This window comes from Haplochromis burtoni, unplaced genomic scaffold (assembly GCF_018398535.1).
Source record: "Haplochromis burtoni strain Fernald_Lab_line unplaced genomic scaffold, NCSU_Asbu1 Contig_85, whole genome shotgun sequence".
Classification (NCBI taxonomy): domain Eukaryota; kingdom Metazoa; phylum Chordata; class Actinopteri; order Cichliformes; family Cichlidae; genus Haplochromis; species Haplochromis burtoni.
The window spans coordinates 380838-403525 of record NW_024582446.1 but is presented as its reverse complement, the minus strand read 5'-3'; the positions used below and the strand labels follow the sequence as shown (position 1 = coordinate 403525).

Below are 22688 nucleotides of genomic sequence, written 5' to 3'. Positions count from 1 at the left end.
GTGTCATCAGAGGTTGGCTGCAGTTTAAGCCAAAAGGAATATTTACCGTTTAACTCACTTCTGGTGCTTACCCTCAAGCTGGGGAAATAACCGCCAATCGCTGGCCAAATGCTTGTAAAACTGTGGCTGTTGTAAAGCCTGTCTACCAGACACTTTGGAAAGTAATCAGCTGTCATCAGGAGATTCAGCTTTCTGCTTAAGATTTGTTGGTAAAACTGGAAATGTTTGGATTAGAGGAAAGCATGAGTTTAGCAGCAGAAATCAATTTTTGTGTTGATCTGATTTACATATGGACGGGTTTTGAGTTCGGAATAGCTTTCGGGTACTTTTATTTGCCACAGTGTTCACTTGCTTTATCATTTGCACTTCCAGATTTGTGGAGTGGTTCGGTCAGTCAGTCAGCAGCACGTTTACAGTCCAGACATAACCCTGTAATTGTTGTGGATGGCTGCACCAATAAGCTTATAAAGAGATAAAATTAATATTGAGCGCAACCGAGTTCATCTTGTATGTTACTGTTAAATTGCAAATGAACTACAGTAATCTAACTTAAACACAATATTGTTACTGATGTTATTGTTTATATTGCTTAGCTCTTTATAAAGCAACCTCTTAATTTCTTTCCCTATGGTATCAAGGATTTTCCTGGGTATTGGTATCAAGTACTGTGCACGTTATTTGAAAGTTGTCCACCATATCGGATGTAATACAACCACAGGCTGCTACGGAAAGATTTGTGTTCCCCGACCTATTGACACTACTTCCTGGATGTTGCTGGCTTTTGTCGGATGAAACCATAAAGAAGACGCTGAACCAAAAACCTCTCAGTGATTGCTTTGGTTGATACAGACTGCCATGGTTTAATTTCACATCTTATTCATCGCATTGCAAATACTCACTACCTAGTAACTCAGTGATATTAAAACATGAAAAAGTGTGAAAAAGTTTCTGAAGAGACAGTTGCCAGGAGGTCACTGATTGGTCTGCAGGCTGGGGCTTTAGGAATCATTTTCCTTGTGATTGCTGAAGGAACTACTCATAGCTACTCAAAATCAGTCAGAATATTAATTTTTCCCTCACGACTAGTGGTTGCCACATGGTTAGCAGATTAGACTCTAGGCCTGGGTGTCTGTGATTTTATTTACTTGACCCTACATTGTCAGTATGATTGTCCACAAGTTAATGTCACATGGTTAGTGGTCACATGTCTGCAAAACCTCAATACTGGACATTGTAGGGAAAAATCTGTATTCCTTGATTGGTTGGCAACGGTTCACAGTAGTGGTGTGTGATACTGCATATTTTGGTATCGATCCGATACAAAGTAAATACAGGCCAGTATCGCCGATACCGATACTTTTCAATAAATAAGGTGGATGCATGCAAACCAGTAAACAAATGAAAACAAACAAGTACTGTTGAGAAACTATAATACAAAAATTACAATTAAAATTCTCAACAACAACAAACAACAACTGGTGAAAATATAAATATTATGTAAACAACTTAACCCCTCCCCCAAAGCGTCTAAGACTATGTCCACACTAGCCCGGATAGATTTGAAAACGGCGTTTCCGTCTGAAAACACTCCACATCCACACTAGCGTTTTCAGTCGTTTTCACAGAGTTGTGCGTCTACACTGAAACGGAAGAAAATGCTTACGCTCCAGTACTGCGCATGCGTGAAACGCAAGAAAATTCTACCTGCCTCATTTCTGTCTGCCGTTTATTTACTTTCCGGCTCTTTGAAACGTCGCGGCAAAATGTCGAGGAAAAGCACCGAGTTTTTTAAATGGACTAACAATGAGGTGGAGTTGTTGCTGCAGGTAACACAAAAAGTACAAAGTTATCAAAGCGAGTGAGAATTAAATAATTTGAAGAAAAGCTATCTGGAGCATGTACAGACTGATATTAATCTTTAATAGGGCTGTCAAAATTGAGAGCAAACAAAACAACTGCTGTATAATGCCCTGCGCTATCTTTGTGTAATTGGTCACATGACTAAAATGCATCATCGTTTTTGAAAGTCTGCGTTTTCGAGTGTCCACACTGCGACGGGACAGCTCAGTTTTGAACTGTATGCTTTTTCAAGAGCGCGTTTTTACTTGGGGAAAACGCCGTCTCTGTGTGGACGGGAGGCCAAAACAGAGAGAAAATGATGCGTTTTCAAATGAAAACGCATTAGTGTGGACGTAGCCTTAGTCACGTCACGTGACAGCGCAACAGCTAAACACAAGAGGGGGTAGGGGGAGCAAAGTGTGCCTGCTCTGTGCTGACATAACAGCAGCGAGTCCGGCGACCAGGCTTCTTTGTCTTTCCTGAAACCACAGCATTGCAAACAAGAGCGGAACTTAAAGTAAAGAATCGATCTCACCAGGCTAGTATCGATCCAATACCAATGCTGACTTGGTATTGATATAATCGATATTTGGATCGATCCACCCACCACTAGTTCAGGTGGTTACTGGCTCTTGCTGGGTGAAATCAGACAAAAGGTGTTGTACCAAAAATAGCAGAGATTACCGATAGAAAAGTTCAGGATATCCTCAAGAACTCGCATGAGTTTCACTGTCATCAACAGAAGTTGCCTCATCGACTCGTATACCGTCTCCTTTCATAAAGTTTACAATCTACTCCAGAGTAAATAACAGTGGACACCAGCTGAGGTAAACTGCAGACTGACAGCGTCCACTTGTCACAGATAAACAGCAGCCAGAGTTTTCTGTCCTACTGTTAGGATTATGCACTTGAGTTAGGAGGGGTAAGAAAACAGAATTAAGTTGACTGTAACCTCCAATCTCCGACATCTAGCAGAGATATTACACACTGTACCTTTAAGGTCAGACATAATTTGTGCTTGGAGCCTGCAAGGGTGAAATCAGTTCAATGTCAGATGCATGCAGCTGCGCCATGTAATGACTAGAAAAGCTCAGGCCTGGAGTGCATGTGTGAGGGAGCTATACTGTATATTCTCACTGTTTGTTTCTCATTTCTAAAACAGGAGAGTTCAAACTTTATTTTTTTGAAAAGTGACTAATTACTCTCTTTCTCATTTTCTGTCCAATAAAAACCACACATTCATTGTTAAATGTTCTTTTTGGCAATGCTGCTAAAAGATTCGTTTTTCTGTGAAAAGGTTAATCAATCTCTCACTTACTCCTTCGCTCGCTCTGTTATAAACATATACACACACTGTAAACTCTGACAAACACAAACACACAGTGCGGAGCTGGGTTTAAGTGGAGTCCCGTGCTGCTGAGTGTGTTTTTTCTGAGCTTTCTTGAGGGGGGAGGGTGCTGAGTGACTACCATTCCGTCATGTTATTGCTGTTTGGAAAGACTGCTTCACGCTCTTCATCTCCTCTCTTGCCAAGTTAGGAGTGTTTTACACATTGACCCACTTTGGTATGGAAAAACATGAAAAAAAAAATTGACGCGGTTGCCTGTGACATGGCATTTATCTCGAGAGGCTGACGGAGAGTGAAGGAGAAAAGAAAGAGGGAAGGAGATGCCCCATTTGCCATGCGAGGAGTGTAACAGGAAGATTACTGCATTCAGGAATTTGTTTGAGTTTTAACTGTAGACTGGGAAAGTGTAACCTATGGTGGTTGGCAGTTAGCCTAAAAAAAAGAAACTTCTCCATAAGAATTGAAGAGTTTCTAAAATAGCAAATGCAGCTTTTGGAGCCACCAAAAAGCCAAAGTTAATAATTTGAAGGGAGGGCATACATGTGTTTAACAAATGAACAGTAATCTAAAGGAAACAAAACTAGCAAACTTCATTTAAACACACTGACTGAAGTGATCAAAGCAATAAAATCCTCCCTAGAAATGACTAAAATAATACATTTAGTTACAACTGACCTGCTATTCACAGCATTTTTAACAAATACATTTTTTTAACTCGGTACAGAAAAGAAAACTTTAGATGTCAGAGGGACCCTTCACAAGAGGTGACTTTTAGATGAAAAGTTCAATCAGAAACCTCAATGGGAGTTGGTGGATTTGGAGCTTTGAGGAGGTAAATCCAGAAAGTTTTGAGTTTCACATCTAATTAGGCAGTCCTGGCTATACCTCATTCAGAGGAATTTTTAAATTGGGTGGCCTTCCCACTTCTAGGTTTCCTTTCATTACTTGGCTAATTGGATGCTGGACAAATTGAATTAATCTCTCCCATAAGCCTTACATGGCCCCAGGAGTAAAATGCTGTTATCTGACTTAGACAAGTGTTCTCAGTCAGCAAGGAGGGCTGCAGAGAGGTCACCAAGTACACACTGGTGTGCATAAACATTTATTTTCATGAGGAGACTTGTTTGGATCAGCCGCCTTTTTAATAGTTTAACTGTAAAAGTCTGGACTTGATATAAAGACTGTTTAACTTCTTTGTAGCCTATGAAACCTTCTGACATTTTATCGTCTGTCTTGCTGATAAAATTACCTCTTTTCCCCATGTCCATGCATGTTTCATTGTAAAAAGTTAATTTAAACATAAGGAAATGCATAATGGCAACCGGTGCCTAATGCTCACCTCACGTATGTATGCGTGTATTATTATCATTTCTCAGTATTTTATTTCTTTAACTTGTTTTGAGTGGGAAAAAAGCGGTTTTAATATTTAATAACTGAGTGGGAGAGTTTAGCTGTCAACTGTGCAAAGTTGATGTTTAACATTGGGAGGCAGGTGGAACGCCTCAGTAGGCAAATCTTTTACTGTGAAACCCGTTTTTAGACGGTTTATCTTTTAAAGTTTTCTCTGTAATGTAATGTAGTGGCCCTTGTGATCAGTGTTAACCATGAGTATTATAAAAGAAAAGAAAATTAATTGTAACTATGACATTTTGGGATCCTTAAAGAATACAGTCATGTAAAAAACATTTTCACAGTTATCCAGTCCTGTGAAAAATGAAATGCATCCTTATTCCGTACATCTCCAAGACCACGGAGATCTTTGGTCATAATGTGCAGCACCATAAACACAGCATATCAGCACAGACATCTCATACTGTCAAGCACGGTGGTGGAGGGGTGATGTTTTGGGTTTGTTTTGCCACCACAGAACCTCTTGCAGTTATTGAGCCCAATAGATCTATCTTACTGACATGAGTGCAAATGTTTTAAAGCAACAGAATGAAAATGATTTTGGTAGAGGCGAGTCTGGGTTGGGAATGGAGGAGAATCTCCGATTTAGATAATCAAGCCAGCTGGCTTGAAATACAATCTGTGGGCTCAGATTTCTGTCACTTGGTTTTGGCAGCAAAAGCAAACAGATCTTTAGTTGTGACATATCTGTTAGCTGCCTGGGAAATGGATGATCTGCTGTCTCTTGCCTGCTTTCATTTTATCTCCACCACTCTGTTATCAGTCCCGCATGAATTCCCATGAGGGAAAGACACAGTCAATATAAACCTAAAACAAAATTACCTACAAGGTTTTGCCTGCGAGTGTGTGTGTGAGAGACACACACTGAAGGATGAATCTGGTAACATTATTATCAGCATATCCTTTAAAAAGAGTTAAACAGCTGGGTTCTCAAGTTTTACGTTACACAAATGGGAGGTGCATTTGTTGGAGACTATTTTCAGTCATGGATTGGCTACCCTATAGAGTATTTATGACAGTAAGACATGTATGTGGGTCCGACTCCAAATAAACTACCCAGTGCAAAAGTGTGGCTCACTGATGTGTTTTTCTGGGGTCATATCTTTGGCCACTAAGGCAGTAATTGCTTGTCAAATTAGTGTGGATTTGAAGGATTGGGAACAGTGTAGTTTATCAACTGCTTACTAGTTCTTTCTCTAAAGAATAACTTTAGAGAAACAACTGCAAAATTTAATTTCCAGCTTATCTATTTTAAGAATTCTCAGCAGCACAAGGTGATGTGTTGCACTGTGGGCTGACCGATTCAGAATAGCTAATATAACTCTGTCACTCCTGTTAAGCAACTCGGACTTCAGTTGGACTGTTCCATAACTAAACAACCAGAGCTTAAATAACAGTTCCAGATTACACTGTCTGTATCCATATCTCAAGGCTTAAGGTCAGTTTGTTGCCATCGGCTTAGCCATTTGATTATATAGACTGACTAATCAAATCAATCCAAGCACTCGGTTTATTTTTATCGCTGCAACAGCACAGACTGTTTAAAAGCTGTATTCAAAAGCATTCCTGTTCATTTATCATTGTCACTCCATATTACTTTGATCAAACTAATTTATGACTGTAGTTCTAGCGCCTTATGTGTACAATTTGACTTTCTGTAAAGACCACACAGGAGGGTTTACATTAAGAGTCTTTGCTAGATTTTACTTTAATCCCATGACCCACAATCAAACAATCAACTCCTTCTGTCCACTAAACACGATGAGGCATTTCTTCAGGCACAAGCCAGTGTGCTCCTAATGCTGGTCCTAAGCCTGGATAAATAGGGAGGGTTGCTCAAGGAAGGGCATCTGGCATAAAATCTTTGGCAAATCAAACATGCAGATGATCAATAAGAATTTCATATGAGTTAGGTTAATAATGACCGCCTCTTGTGTTGTTGGCCGGCTTGGGCTTGGTGGAAACCGTCCGACTGTTGGCTGAAGACAGTGAAGAGAGAGAAGACACATTTGGAGGAAACAATAAAAATGGAAAGAAGGATCCATGAATTTATGGGCATTTAGATGGTTAGTATGACAGAAGGGGGATGACGGGTGATCTACTGTGGTAACCCCTTAACTAACCAGCCGGAAGAAGAAGCGTAAATAATTAATACAATCTGAACCTTTTCATTGGTCCGTGTGTTGCATGCTTTCTGCTGAAACTTGTGTTGAAGTATCGACAAACTGCATAAACTGCAACAATGTTTCAAAAACTAAATCAAATGTTCCAAATACTCAATCAGTTAAAAATGTTAAGCACTCCCAGAGTTCTTATTCTTTTAGAAAAGTGCTATTTTCCCAGAACTTCCCAAGGTAGAGTTCCTTCGAAGGTTCTTTGTACCTGTGAAAACTGTGTGGCAGAGAAGTCCAGACTGTGACCTCTGCAGTACTTTGCCATTACCTAAAGTCCTTTTTAGCCTCTTCCGATTCCGTTTTGTTAAATAAAGACAAGTACGGGTTGAGCTTGACTCATGATGAAGGCTTTTGACCTTGAGGTGAGCAGTCATCCAACCACTAACCATCAGTCTCCACCCACATCTCCCATTGCAGATGTGCTCTGGCTTTAGTGAGTGTTAAGCCGGCTGCGGGGAAGTGTTCAAATGTTGTGAATGTTGGATTCTGGGAATCAGGGGGCCTTTGTCGAGGTGATGAGAAGGCATAAAGGAAGATTGAGAGAGACAAAGAAAAGGGGAACAAAAATTTCGAGAGGAATTCAAATGCATCTCTCAAGCAGAGTGAATCCATTAGTATGTTTGTTCTCCTTTCAGCAGGGTCACTGACCTCATAAGAAAAGGTGTCCTGTGTATTCTGTGCAAACACTTCTCTGTATGTGTGTGTGTTTGAGAGAGACAGTCCTTGCAGATGTGTGCATACTTGCAGGATGGACAGTGTTTGCCTTTGAAAGCATGAGTATGCATGCTTGCACAAAAGGTGACGCAAGCTTGTGCACACACCCTAGCATTATTCCATCACACTTGTGTTTGACCAGAAGTGGTAGAGTGAAAGATGTTCAGCCTCGTCTGAGGGCCTCTCAGCTATGACTGCAGTATGCCTATCTCCTTTTGCTCAAGGTGTAATTCATTGTTAGATGTCCTCAGACTTTGTTGAATCCTCATTACCCTTTATTTTACTTTCTCTGCCACTTTCACTATCCTGTTACTAATTCTGAAATGTCCCATCTATTAAAATGCTTTCCTATTATAGCTGCTCTGTTAAAAATGTCTCACTACATTCATCTTTTAAATGTCTTTTCAGTAGTAGTAGTGATTATTAAGGACTAAGTGTGTTACTTTTGCACACTCTTGCAGGTGTTTGCTTGTATACCAGGCAAACTTCTAGCTTGGAGTTACATCCGTACAACAAGGCCTGTATGATCTGTGTTAATAGCACCTGTAGATGGTTTTTAATCTTTAAATTAAACATAACTTTTCACAGAGGGCAAGAAGTCAACCTTTAACTTAGTGAGAGCCTGGGATTTTCCCTTGACCACCCAAGCCTTCAACCCACTTCCTTGGCAAACAGAGACAGCTGACCCAAGTCAGAAACCATTTTAACCTCATCTTTTGTCCGTGCTTCAGATGCAGGAGCTGGAGCAGAGAGTGACCGAGGCTGACCAGCGGGCTGAGCATGCTGAAAAACAGGTAGACGGGCACCATTTCAGCTTATACTCGACTCACTGTACTCATCTTTAGTAGGTGAACGGTGTCTGTATATTATTACAGCAAAAGAAAATCCAGCCTGACCTGACAGAGTTTTTTGTAAGCCTTTAATGGGACTTAATAAAAGGATTGTGTGGTTTTAGGATTACAATCCTCATAGATATCACACATACTCAGCCACTTTTGGTGTCAGGTTTAATCTCTAATTTGCTGTCATTACTGTCTGCTCCAGGTGTTTTCCCCAAGTGGTAATTTAATGGCACCATTTCTTTTCTTTTTTTCTTTTTCTTTTTTCTTGTTTTTAAAAAACGATAAATACCTAAGAGCTTAGAAAACAGTTCTTTTGGCTTTGTGTAGTGCCCATCAAAATTAAACAACCACGTAAATTTGAGCTGTCTTTTGGACCTGCGTGTGCATTCACTCCTCTAATTATGTATTTCAGATCCATGTCATGGAAGAGAAGCTGAAGTCTGCAAACATACAAACCAATGAATCCGAGAGCTCGCTGTACAGAAAGTATCAAGAGCTGACCAATCAGGTTCAAGAGAAAGATGCTGTAATAAAGAGATTAGAGATGCAGCTGGAAAAACAGGTATGTCTGGAGCCATCAGATAAAGAACAGAAATGTCCATTTATGTTCATGAAGTGTATGTTGAAAAATTCCACAAAACCTGTTTTCTCTGGCTTATAGATCTTAGTCAGAGCCCAGGAGGCAAAAGTCATTGAGGAGAAGGCTGCCAAGATTAAAGACTGGGTCACCTTTAAGCTAAGAGAGGTAACATATGTATGGATGCATCCCTAATAACTAGTTTATAGAGTTTAGTAGTACTAGTAGTAGTAGTACATTGACTTGTGGTTAATGTCGCATATATGCTGAGTTACAGATGGAGCAAGAAAACCAGCAGCTGAAAATGGCGAACCTGAAGCAGACAGAACAGATAATGTTGCTGCAAGACAAACTGCAATGTGAGTACTGTGCAGGTGTTTAGAGACTATAAACTATAAAAGTCAAAGTAGAGAAACCCTTGAGATCTCAGACTTCAAAATATAGTGGCGTTGTCTTTCTTTTCTAGCCCTCTTAGAGAAACCTACATCCTCTGCATCCCCGGCCACTTCCCCGGTAATGGATACACACCTGGTGCCCAACAGCCCCCTATTTCCTCCCAGCTGCCCTGGCACACCACCTGCCCAAGATGACAGCTGGAGACAGACAGGTTCCCGCAGGGCCAGCTCAAACATCAAGACCCCACCAGCAGGTGTGCTGTCCTTAATTTGTATTATGCTGGGATGGGGAAGGAATGCAAGCTGGGCACATCGCATGACCAGGTAGAACCAGTAACAATGGGGGGAAACTTGAGGCTGATTTTAAACCATTAAAAATTCAAATGGGTATCCAAAATGTTTATTGCTGCTTATTAGTGCAATATAAAAAAAAATCAAAGAGTAATTTTTAAATAATATGAATAAAATATTGTGAAAAAGTTTTGAGACACTCCTCATTTCTTTATATTATGCTAGGGAAATGGGTCCAGTGATTTATTAATACATGGAAACACAAATGGAACTACAGTGTTTACAATTCTAACAAGCTTGAAAGTCTGTATTTGGTATGACCACCTTTATTCTGCAACACAGGCTGAACTCTCTCAGGCAAGCTTTCTTCTAATGTGCTAAATAGTCTTCAGGAATAGTTCTCCGGGTTTCATGAAGGACATCCAAAGCTCTTCTTTGGATGTTTGTTGCCTTTTGTTTTGCTCTCTGTCTGGATCCCACACTGCTTCAGTGATGTTGCTGACACGATGATGGTCTGACAAGGCCAATCCATAACTTTTCAAATACTGCTCATCTGCTGGAGATTTTGTTTAGGTCTACCACTTCTTCTTTTGTTCTCCACATGTTGTTTGCTCAATTTCCTTTAATCACACACTGCACACGATGCTGAAATATGCAGTTTTGGATAATGGCTATTTGGGAATGACCTAGTTGGTGCAAAAATACTGTTTTATGCCTGTCAAACTGTTATCTTTGGCATGTCATCGATTCAGCTAAAGAAATTGGTGGAAATTATGTGTTTTTGTGAGTGGCTGACAGTAACAAATTGGCTAAGGATACAATTAGAAATTGGTGTGTTGCTAAGTTGTCTGTTCCATGTTGATACATCACTGGCTCATCCCTTGGGTTAGGCGCCTTTTTTTTTTATGCTTGAATGATTCATAGGCCAGAGTTAGGTGAGTTAACAAGCCAATGAATCATTCTCCAGGACTGGAATGATAATGAGTGAAAAAGCATCCAGTGTCCCAAGAAAACCTTTAAAACACCATCAGAAATCCCAGAAAAGTATTGCTCAAGGCCACTTTGAAAAATTACAAGAAAGTCTAGCTGCTTGAAGCGTGGCACTCTGTGATCAACAAATGTAATAAACCATTTTTATCAGCATTCTCCGCTTCTTTAATAGGCTGTCTCAGATTTAATCACACTCTTGTATTTCCTCAGATGTGAAAAGGACTCCTGAACAAGTCAGTAAAGGGATTTGCCTCGGAGACCTCACTCATGATCTTCTCTCTCAGAGTCGGAGCAACACTTCTGTTTCCATCAGTGCACCAGAGCTTACAGAGGGTCAGGCAGGGTCCTCTGACAGAGACAACTCATCTGATGAGCTCAATAGCAAGTTTCGCTCTCAGTGCCTTCATTCGTCCTCATCCTCTTCATCTTCATCTTCAGCCTACGAGATGGCACATGGATCAAGTTCTCCAGAGTCGTCTTTTATAATGGCACCCAACAGTGTGCTGCTGTCTCGTTCCCCCTCCACCAGCAATCCCTTTCCCAAACCTCACCAGCCACTGGGTAACCAGTCAGGCACCAGCATGACGCTACCTAAGGTACGGACTCCCCTCACCCCCAGAGACAGCATCCAGCTGGTCAAGAAGCACTACAGCCAGCCTCAGCCCAGCCTGGACAAACTCCACCACCTCAATGTTAACATAGACATTATGACACCTTCTTCCACCTCCTCCACTCTTAAGAGCGCAGGCACCACCTCTTCACCTTTCTCTCAGGTTGTGGAAGAGACCGACATTGATGATGGGCTCCCAGACAGCATGGATGGAGTAGTGGAGGGCCCAGCGTCAGATGAGCTGTCCCGGGATGGGGTTTCATTTGTGGGGCTTGCAGAAGAGTTAGACCGATTAGATCCGGAAGTTCTCAAACCGCCAACACCGCCTTTACATCGATTCCCTTCGTGGGTATGAGAGACAAGTATTAAATATGGAACATATGAATGCTTCTTGTTTTTTGTTGTTTGTTTGTTTTTTAATGCATGCATTACCTTAATTTTCTTAATGTTTTGCAGTATGTCACGCTGTTTCCTTAAAGATTTACCAAGTGCCAAAATACCTTTCTGTCTCTTTGAAGGTGGTAGTCATGTTTAAGTTGAATAATCATGAATATTTCTGACTGTGTTGCTTTCTGCAGGAGAGTCGGATCTACGCTGTGGCTAAGTCAGGAATGAGAGTGTCAGAGGCCAGTCTTGGAGGCAGAAGCCCTGGACGAGGTGAGTCCCCTGCACCCAGAAGCAAGAAGCTAGTCATCCACTCAGTCATCAAAACGGTTATACTATAACAAGGAATTAAAGTCTGTAATCAGGATGCCAGAAAAAAGATTTTCTCCACTATAACATTGGGTTTGTGCTCATTGTTCTGCATCTGTGTCTTCAGCTTGGGTGGTGGTGGTGGTGCTTCTGTTGTGGGAAGTGAGTCAGTACTGTGAAGAGGCATGTCATTCAGCTGATGCTTGAGCTGATGTGTGGGTTGAGCGGGGTCTGTTTGGATCTGTCATTGCTGCTTTTGATGTCACTTCCTTTGGCCTGAGGCTCCCCACACCTGTGCAGGTGTGGGCTGATCTCCAGGAGGACTGCCCCCTCCCTACCTTGTCTTTATTTAGAGCCTTGGAGGGGGGGGTATATAGAGAGGCTGCTTTTTAATCAGCTGCGATGAAAGGATTTGGTCTGGGTGTAATTATTGCTGCAACATCATCCATTTTGTCAGGATGCAGGAGCTAAAGTTTGACAGCACTTGGACGATTGAAATTTGTAACTGCTATGTACATGCAGCTGACTGCCAAATCACTGTTATGGATTAAGTTGCTGCTTGCTCAGCTTTTTCAGCTTCCAGGCATGTTTTTCTCTTAAGCTGCATCAGTGGCAGGCAAATTCAGGTATCCACCCAATTAAACCATGGGAAGTAATTTTTTTTTTAACTTTGTTTTACATGAAGATAATTTAAAAATTTCCTTTCAGTGGATAGAAAAATATGGAAAAATGGATTTGTCCTGACTTGTCTTACTTTATAGTAGAGTACTTTTTACCTTTTAAAATGGTAAAATGCATTAAAAAATGTTCTTAGTGTGAAATGAAGCACAGTTAAAATACATATATTAATCAACATCCTGACAATGACTGATGTGCTTTATTAGATTTGCTAAAAGTTCTGGTTAGGGGCAATAGATGGATTCTGGTTGATAAGAAACATGCTGGCCTTAAAACACTGCTCATTCGTCTTTGACGTTTGCTGGTGTTGCAGAAGGTTACCAAACTTTGGAGTTGCAGAAGGCTAACACAGCTAGCACAGATGTGTGGAAGTAAGTGTCTGCATTGAAGCAAAGATGGTAAGGGAGCAAAGTTAGGAGGAAAACAAAGCTGAATATTATTATTTTCCTTGTTGTTATTATTATTATTAGTTAACCAAAAAGAGACAAGTTGCTATCATGATCAAGTGAAGGAAGAGAACAACAACGGTTAGAATAAAGTTAAAATGTCTTATGACACACAAACAAAAAAACCACATCTTTATCTCCACTGAGCAGATGGATACAGCCAAGACACTCTGCCACTGTAGCTGTCCACTGTCTGGGTTTATCCATATGCTCTCATTGCTGATTGGAGTCAGCTGCCAAGGGGAGCGCAAGACACACCCACTGGGGCAAAGTCACAGCAGATCCTGCTTGGCCTGTAACGCAGTATGCTGATGTCCGATGTTGTCGTTAGAACAGAAAAAAATTATTTATTTATTTATTTTTTTGCCTGTCCCATTTGGTACTTTAGCTGTCAGAATTGTTGTCTGAAGGCCAATGAGGATACCCAATGGATTTACCAAGTGGATCATCACGGCCTTGCCGTATTGGTCCATTTGATCGACCTTTGTTGTTATTATTTATTTTATTTTATTTTCAGTTTTTACAGACAGGAGAGACATGACTAGGGGATAGGAAAGGGAGAAAGAAAGATGAAGGAAAAAAACAGGGGAAGAGGGACAGTGAGAAAGGGCACTTAAAGAGCGAAAGAGGAAAAAAAACCTCCTGGATCACCTGTTGAGAGAAAAAGCTGCAGGAGTGTCTTCGTGCACTGTTTTCTTCTAAAGAACTGACGAGCCAGAGGAATCATTAATTAAAAAAAAAAATAATAATAATAATCTCAAACAATTGGAAGATACTCGGTTGTGTCATGGCTAATGTGGCTAATATCGATTTTGATTGTAGCAAAGGACTGCTGGAAAATGTTGGAGACTCTTTTGATACTAGCAAACTGGATTACTGTTTTTTCCTTTTCCCTTACTCACTGTCCTCACTACTGTATACTGTATTGTGATCATAGTTTATTTAATCCCAGTTAATCTACTCATAATTGTGCATTTTTTTTTATGTCTTTTGACACTTAGAAATAAATGACATAATCATTTCTGTTGTGAGCTGTGATTGGCTGACCTGTGCTCCTGCTGGTTCCGAGGTTGTTTCCTGCTCAACTATATTTTACAACCCATAAACGCATGTGACATGAGCCATTATGGCTACTTGGATATAAGCTTTAAATTTCCAAATTACATAATGTTACTTGCTGTTTAGTTCTTACCTTTTTAAAGAATATCTTCCTCTTGTGTTTTCTCTTTTTTTATATATATATCTTTCTTTATTTCAGACAGTAAAGCTATCACACAACTAATGTTTCATCTTCCTAGAAAATACAGACACTGTATCCTTAGCTAGCAGACAGCTGCATGGAAAACGTTCACGTGTCATAAATGTGTGCGGCGGAATCATGTAGCGATTTAAATGTCTCTGTGGCATCAGCTAAAATGACCACCAATTTGCAGAGGAAAAATGAACTTGCACTGCATCGCACTTTGTATTAAACGAACTTAAACCACCAATTAATTACTCATTAACTGAAGGTGCCAGAATGGCTTTCTGTATCATTCCAACCTACTTTAACCCATGGTGGGCAGCAGGTCTGCAGTTGGTTACATGCACTGTTTTCCCCGCTCTGTCTCTCACTCAAAGTGCCGGTGGATTTTAACTTTTTATTTTGAACCATAGGCAGTTTATCATCTGAAAAGTGCCTTAAAACTCTAATAGCCAGAGAGAGGCAGCTCCTCAGATCAGACTGTATAGAAGCTTACGGGAAAACAACCACTCAGCCTTCTGAATCTGAGTTTAGTGATTCAGTTACTAGTGTGTCTAATTGAATACAACATTTCCATTGTTAATTTATTTCAACATGTGAACAATATACAAGTACATTTAGAAAAGAAAATAAGAGAGAAAAAAAAGTACTATACAAATTACATACAAAAAACGTTCTGATGTTGAAAGGGACAGGAGGTAGAGCAGGTCACCTACTAATCAGAAGTTTGGGGGTTCAATCCCTGTTAGCTCCAGTCTGCAAGCCAAATATCGTTGGGCAAGATACTAACCCCAAGTTGCTCTCTGATGCATCCATCTGAGTATGAATGCATGTGAACATTAGATAGAAAGGACTTGCATGGAAAGAGCATAAAAATAAGTGCTTATGTGAACAAGGCAAGTTATATAAAGGGCTTAGATTAGAAAAGCGCTATATAAAAATCAGCCCATTTACCATTTTGTAAATTATGGCAGTTTGGAGTAAAAAAGGATGGTAAACCAGGGTATGTTTTAGGTTATGGCTAACTCATGGGTGTAGTGTCCCTTGGGTTTGACTTTGTTTGTTGCATTCAGTTTGAAACAAAAAGGCAGCAGTGGCTAAAATCCTCATACCGACTTTGTTGACTGGATGACATCACATTGGCCATATCTCTAATGTAGTTAATAAGTGGAACAGAGCTAGAAATCAGTGCTACACAGACCACTACTCCAAACATGTCTATGGGGCATATAACCCTCAAATAAGCATAGACCTTGTTAAAAATGTTCCTTGTCCTTTAATGCATGTTTACGCTGCAGGATCCAACTTACCCCAGTATCCAGCAGCAGGCCTGTTCACCCAGCTGATCTATAAGAATATCAGTGTACCAGTATACACCACACTGAAAGGGGTGAGTGAAATTTTCTTTGCGTTTTCACATTTGCTTAACTTTGTCCGGTTTGGATGCTAATATACAGCCTAACAACACTATGTGTTGCACAACACCACCTTTCATCTGTGTTATTTTATTTTGTGTGCTGTAGAAAGCCACTCAGATCAGCAGTGTGCCTCTGCCAGATGAAGACTCTGGGTCAGAGGACGATAGCAGCTCTCTGGCCAGCGTGCGAACCTCCATTCTGAGCCCTGATAGGAAGGGAAGCGTCCCTGGCAGCCCGAGAGCTGTCAAGAGAGGTGATTGTTATGGATTACAGTGCAGACGGCACAGAAAAAAAACAATATATGCAAAAAACTGCATTGCAACAGTGCAATAGTCTTGAATCTTTTGTTCTCTGTAAAATATGAATATTTAATTGCAATGTTGGCCTTTACCAACACTCCTTAAGTTACCTTGCCTCTGTGTCTTCTTCTGTTTTCCCCATGATTCTCTGGTATCCCAGGTGTGTCCATGTCCTCCATCAGTTCAGAGAGCGATTATGCCATTCCTCCTGATGCCTACTCCCTAGACAGTGACTACTCTGAACCAGAGCATAAAGTCCAGCGGACCTCATCCTACTCTTGTGAGAGCACTGGGCCTGTGAGTAGAGGCACCTCCACTTTAAACTCTTTAATCAAGATAATCACTAGTATACCAGCAATTAATCAGTCACAGTTATTGAGTATAACTTTACCTGTGCTGTTTATGTCTGTAGGAGATGCTGGAGAAGTCTGGATATCTGCTCAAGATGGGCAGTCAGGTGAAAGCCTGGAAGCGCCGCTGGTTCATCCTGAGGAATGGAGAGATCCTGTACTACAAATCTCCTGTGAGTGTGTCTCGCTTCGAGCATGCCTGTCTGCTTCCTTCTAAGGTTTTTCAGCCTGCATGGAAAACATTGTAGAAATATTTCGAAGATTGGTGTGTTTAAGTACAGGATGGCTGCAGTAAAGGCATGTGTTATTTACAACTTGTATATCTAAATATAACAATGTTCATTCGTGCTCACTGCATTCTTTGTTTTTTGGGTTTGTTTGTTTTTTTGGTTGTATTTCTGTATAATCTTGGACAGAAGTTGTGATGTTTTTACGCATGTGTTTTCAGAGTGACGTGATCAGGAAACCTCAGGGTCAGATTGAGCTAAACTCTTCCTGCTGCATAGTACGTGGAGAAGGAGCGCAGACATTTCAAGTGAGTGCAAACACACTGCTTTTCTGTAAGAGATCCCAAACATAGGATACCCAAAATTGGCACTACTACTCAAAGCATTTAAATTATTGGTTAGAATCCACAGTTTTAAAACTGTAAGAAAAAAAGAGACAGACTTTGCACTAGGATGCTCATTCACATACAGCGTGCTTAATATAGCACTAAATAACAACAGAGCTTTACTGCTGCATACCACAGAAGCGGCCTGAGATGACATCAGGTATAGCATCGGACTGGAATGTTTTCATGGCTCTTCATAAGCTGATTCTGATCTCTTCTGACATGATGCTGCTGTCTCAGTTGGCTTGGCTTAGCATTTTTCCCATATTTCTCTTTTCCATCTAATCAGCTGATTACAGAGAAGAAGACCTTCTATCTGACCGCGGATTCACCCAACATCCTGGAGGAGTGGATCAGGGTTCTGCAGAATATACTCAAAGTCCAGGCTAGTAGCCCGCTTACCATGGAGACGACTGCAAAGCCCTCTGTGAGAGGTTGGCTTACGAAGGTCAGAAGTCATTATTTAAACATTTTTAGTTCTAGTGAACCAAACAAAATATAAAGATGGATAAGAGACTGCACAGTGATCATATGTGGGCCTCTGGTGAGAGTGCATTCAGATTTGTGCAGTGCTAAAAGTTATATCAAAGATCACACTGACTATCACAACTTTAACAATCTTGTCATCCGGATCTCAAAGTAGGAAGCAAAGTATTTCGATATGATATTAAAGTTCTGCTTGTTGGGGTAGTTGTATAACACTCAAAAACATATATATATTTTTATAGGCTTTTAGAAGCTTTTTGTCTTTTAAAGACAATGCAGGAAAACATGGCAGATATAATCCATAATACAGTGGGCACTCTTTAAGTGAGGATCGAATAGAGCACTCTTAAAGCAAATTCTTAAAAGAACTCCTTCATGTTGGGACAACACCACAAGATTAGAGCTGTTGGAACACTGCAGAGCTTCTTTCCTCTTTCCCTCCACCTTCCTCTAGTCTCCCCCTGCCTTTTCTTAACTGAGGCCTGCTTGTTTTGCTAAAATTAAAACACTTAAACATCTGACGCGTGCGTGTGTGTGTGTGATGACTTACTGGCAGATGACTGACAACCCCAAGCTAAGATGATGGAGCCCTTGTCCTCTCACCAACACCATACTCCCTTCCTGTGAGTTGGCTTTGATCTGTTGTGACATGATAACAGATAAGGCTGGGGATGTTCTTCCTCTCAGAGCTTAGTTAACCTCGATAACCCCCTTCTGAGGGAAGCACAGCTGGCTTCGTCTGGAAGGCATCCTCCAGTGACATCATTGCTCCATTCAGATACAAGAAACGCTTTGAAAGAACCCCTTCTCGGGAAAATGACATGTGATTATGATCTCCAGCTGCATCACTGTTTAATATGACACTGAATGAATGCAGCAGGGGAGTCGTGTATGTGGATGGACTGTTTTCTTTTGGCAGGAATTAGCTTGCACTTTACTTCTTAAGTGATTTTCACACTGGCTTCCCAACAGATGGACAGAAGCAGAAATTTCCTAATGATCATATTTCAGTCTATGTCTAGAGTTTGAAAAATTCACAAGCTTTCTAATATTATATATTCATTGTAGTGAGTAACTTCCTGGTAACTTTGGATTTGTCCTGAAACTTTGCTTATTTTTTTGTCTTGTGCTTTCAGGTCAAACATGGCCACTCAAAACTAGTGTGGTGTTCTTTGGTTGGAAAGGTTTTCTACTACTATCGCAACCAGGAGGACAAGGTCTATTAAACAAACATCTCTCTACTCCTGACATGACAAGACTTATTTTAGTGCTCCCTAGCTGATGCTGATTTGCCTTTCTCTTTTTCAGCTTCCTCTGGGTCAGCTGCAAATGCGGGAGGCATCAGTTCAGGAAGTAGATCGCTCCTGCGATTCAGATGAGGACTATGAGGCAGGCTCTCGAGGTTTTCTCTCCTCCCACTACACCTTAGTGGTCCAACCGAGAGACCAGAGTCCTACATATCTGCTCATTGGCACCAAACAGGAGAAGGTAGTCCAACAATAAATATGTTAATGAGTTGTTTTTCATTTAAAAAAAGAAATAAAATTCTGTTTTCATATTAATTAGTATGTTTTATTTTACATAGGATACCTGGTTGTATCACCTGACTGTAGCAGCTTGTAGCAATGCAGCCTTCAAAGTAGGCACAGAGTATGAGCAGCTCATTGGTAAACTGCTTGATGCTGACGGAGACCCTGGTAAGAAATCCATATTTCTCAACAAAAATAGTTCAATCATATCCAAACCATTCTGATGTTTTTTTTCTGATGTTGTTATTTGATTTTAATTATTGACAGCAGAGAATTAACAGGAAAACACCAGGGTGTTATAATCGCATAGTCACTATCATTAGCTTGTAAGATAGTGTTTTAGTAACCCAAAACAGCGGTTACTTTGTTACAAAAGTTTGTACTTTATCCTGGACAAGCCCCCACTTGTTATGGCTGGCTCACTCAAGTAGATTAAAAGAAGAGAGAGCAACACAATAACAATTTTCATTAAGCAAATTTATTATCATAATCTGACAAAAGGTGAATAAAAATGGGAGAACTATAACTCAATCAAACCAAAGTAAATGAAAATCAAGTTGGGTGCCTCAAAGGCAGCAGCCTTCAAGGAATAGAGAGAGCCATCTTGAAAGGAATCCAGGTTATATAGGCTGCCAATCAGGTGACGTCATTTCATTTATTAGATTTCATCGATTAGCACTGTTGCTTCACAGTAAGAATGTCTTGAGTTTGATTCCATCCCCTGGCTGGCTTTGGACTTAAATTATAAAAAAAATGTGTAAATTTTTGTAATGTGTAAAATTACAAAAACAGCTCTGGTAACTCATCGGCCAAATTGTCTTGTAATTATACAGCAGAATTGTTTTGCTCGTTGACAAAAAAGTTCATTTTTTTAGACACTTCTATAGTAGATAAAACCAGGAACAATGTTTATTGGTTGATTACTTTGATATAGTATGAATAGCCATGATGCAGGACTTTTTCATTATGATAAGCTATAAAACTTGCAAAATTGCAGTTCATGTTTTCCAGAGTGCCCAGTGGGCCAGTTTGGTGTCTTTGCTGGGCCAATTCTGGCCCCCAGGCCTTATGTTTGACACCCCTGGCTTAGAATATCTATAAGTGGGTATAAATGCACACAGTAGCATGCTGTATGTTATTTTGATCTACATTGCAGACACTGTTTGAGACTGTAGCACCGTATATGAATTTTTATCAGCTGTTAAGTCATTAAAGCTTTGAAACTCAATCTTTGTTTGTCCGTGTCTACTCGTGTTATATTTGTGCCTTTTTATATATGTGTGTCTTTCACTGTCTTTTCCCAGAGTCTGTGTTGTGGAAGAGTGAGGCCTTGAGCTTCTGTAAGGAGGGTCTCCGCACGCCTCTCACCACGCTGCCCTCTGAAGCTCTGCAGACAGAGGCTCTCAAGCTTTTCAAGGTCAGTGTGCCCACCTCTCACCCTTCTCTTTCTTTTGTTCCATCCCACTTACTTTTGATTATGTTTTTCCCTTTTATCCCTTTCTCGGAATCCCTTTCCACTTCTCTATCTCCCACTCACTGTGAGGATCTGTTCAAGACATCATCCATCCCACTCCAGTTTGTCCCCCTCTTTAACCCCTTGTACTCCTGGATGAGCTCTGCAGCAGTCTTCCCCCCCCATTCCTGCCACTAAACCAGATCAAAGGCTGAGGACCGAGGGGCCCAGCTCATCAAAAGTGTTGAAGATAGATAATGGCCTTGATTATCTGCTTTCATTGAAGCTAACTGTTCCTGTGGTTTAGAGCCAGCGTGAAGGTAGCCCTCTTTTAAGAGGAGACATGGGAGGTCAAGGCCTTCACAGAGTGACAGCAATGGATATGGAAACTACATGATAGGGAAGAAGGAATGGGATCAGAGCAGAACAAGGACCTTGTAGGGAGATGGCAGATTCTTTTCCTCTCATGTCAACCAGAAGCCCCTTCCTTCCAATTTATGCTTCACAGCCCCACCAACTACATTAGGATTGATGGCTGAATAGATCGGCTCTCTCTGACCATCCAGCCTTAAAAATTGTCCCAAACACACACAATGAAACTGAATGAAAGGACGTTGCATGCTTTTCAAGTCTATGCTCTACTTCATGTCTTTGAAGTATTAATGAGACTGACAAGACTGATTAAACCTGTTAAATGGCGTCTTTGTTTTCAGCTGTCACACTGAATGAGAACAAAGTAATGACATTCACCCTTTTCCCCCCCTTACACTGGAGCTCTTCTTGACCTCATGCTGGGATATTTTTTGTTGTTTTCATCACCCGAGTGTTATGATCACCCAATCCTGTATTAATTTAACTGTTTTAAGTTGCTTTCAATATGTGTCCCTTACTTTTGTGTTCAGATTTCTGGGTTTGTGTTTGTCTCCACCTGTTGGTTGCTCAGTGCCATTAAATTTTGTTTCTTTGACATTTTGCAGTCCTGTCAGCTCTTCATCAATGTGCTGGTTGAGTCTCCATCTATTGATTACCACACCTCGCTGGCCCAGAATGCTTTGCAAGTGTGCCTGAACCACCCAGAGCTGCAGAATGAAATTTACTGTCAGCTCATCAAACAGACCAACTGTCGGACGCCACACAACTACTCTCTCACACAGGTCAACCCACTACACAGTAAAGAGTCAGGAGCCATGTTTAAAGCGCTCAGACATTAATTTTTAAATGTACTTTTTTTATGTACTTAAAATATATTTTTAAAAAATGAATTTTTTAAAAATATATTTTAACATAAAACGCGTTAGTTAAAATATGTCTTCTTTTTCTATCTCTCCCTGCAGTGCTGGCAGCTGTTGTCTTTGTGTGTGGCTCTGTTCCTCCCTCAGCAACATTTTCTGTGGTACCTGAGACAGTATCTGCAACGCAATGCTAACCCAAGGTGAGCTAACTTAATCCACACCTTAAAATATAGCAGAAAAACTCCCAATACATAAAAACCTCTTCTAATGATCTTTTCCCTTTTTCCCACCACATACAGGAGTGAGGTGGGCAAATATGCAGTGTATTGTCAGAGATCTTTGGAGCGAACTCTGCAGAATGGAGAGCGGGAGGCTAAACCTTCACGTATGGAGATAGTTTCCATCCTTTTGCGGAACCCCTACCACCATTCACTACCTTTCAGCATCCCAGTTCATTTCATGAACAACACCTACCAGGTAACACATAGCTTACCAGGTAGCTAGCACAGGTGTTGTAATGACTATACCCCTGTTTCGAGAAGCAAATGATACATTCTTCATGCACAAATTTCCTCTAGGCTTTCCTTTAGTTGTATATATTTTAGTTTGCATCTATACCTTCCCAACTGTACTTTGTATATGTCCTTTTTGGAAAATGAACCTCCTTTTTATTTCTGTTACATTTCTAATCTGCTGTTGCAGTTTTTTTGACTGCCAGTGGAACTACAAACTCCTGCAACCACTGCAGAATCTGAAACTCAGTGCCAGCTGTGTCCTTTGTTTTCTACTATAGGTAGTGGGATTCGATGGGTCGACTACAGTGGAGGAGTTCCTCAACACGCTGAACCAGAGGATTAGCATGAGGAAACCACAGCTGACTGGATTTGCCCTCTTCACTGATGATCCATCTGGCAAAGACCTGGAGCACTGCCTGCAGCCATCTGCCAAGGTAGGGCTGTGGGTCACAGACCATTAGTAGATGGGAGAAAGCTGCTGTACAGAAATCACTGATGGTTTTTGGCTCTGTGGTTTGAAGGTAGATCATCTGTCTCAAATTT

At 40.8% G+C, this 22688-nt stretch overlaps 1 protein-coding gene across 2 annotated transcripts in view; it reads left to right on the top strand.

Annotated features, from left to right (window-relative positions):
• plekhh1 (pleckstrin homology domain containing, family H (with MyTH4 domain) member 1) overlaps positions 1-22688 on the top strand; it is a 32829-nt gene that overhangs the window by 6167 nt on the left and 3974 nt on the right. For both annotated transcript variants that reach the window (XM_005925989.3, XM_005925988.3), the window contains exons 3-23: positions 8217-8279; positions 8740-8889; positions 8989-9072; positions 9182-9263; positions 9371-9553; positions 10791-11539; positions 11769-11847; positions 15549-15640; positions 15774-15921; positions 16128-16264; positions 16380-16490; positions 16766-16852; positions 17220-17378; positions 18553-18633; positions 18725-18904; positions 19002-19113; positions 20250-20362; positions 21376-21552; positions 21733-21830; positions 21930-22107; positions 22424-22579. In XM_005925989.3, the coding sequence (XP_005926051.1) occupies positions 8217-8279; positions 8740-8889; positions 8989-9072; positions 9182-9263; positions 9371-9553; positions 10791-11539; positions 11769-11847; positions 15549-15640; positions 15774-15921; positions 16128-16264; positions 16380-16490; positions 16766-16852; positions 17220-17378; positions 18553-18633; positions 18725-18904; positions 19002-19113; positions 20250-20362; positions 21376-21552; positions 21733-21830; positions 21930-22107; positions 22424-22579 (3219 nt within the window). The remainder of the gene's footprint in view (positions 1-8216; positions 8280-8739; positions 8890-8988; positions 9073-9181; positions 9264-9370; positions 9554-10790; positions 11540-11768; positions 11848-15548; positions 15641-15773; positions 15922-16127; positions 16265-16379; positions 16491-16765; positions 16853-17219; positions 17379-18552; positions 18634-18724; positions 18905-19001; positions 19114-20249; positions 20363-21375; positions 21553-21732; positions 21831-21929; positions 22108-22423; positions 22580-22688) is intronic.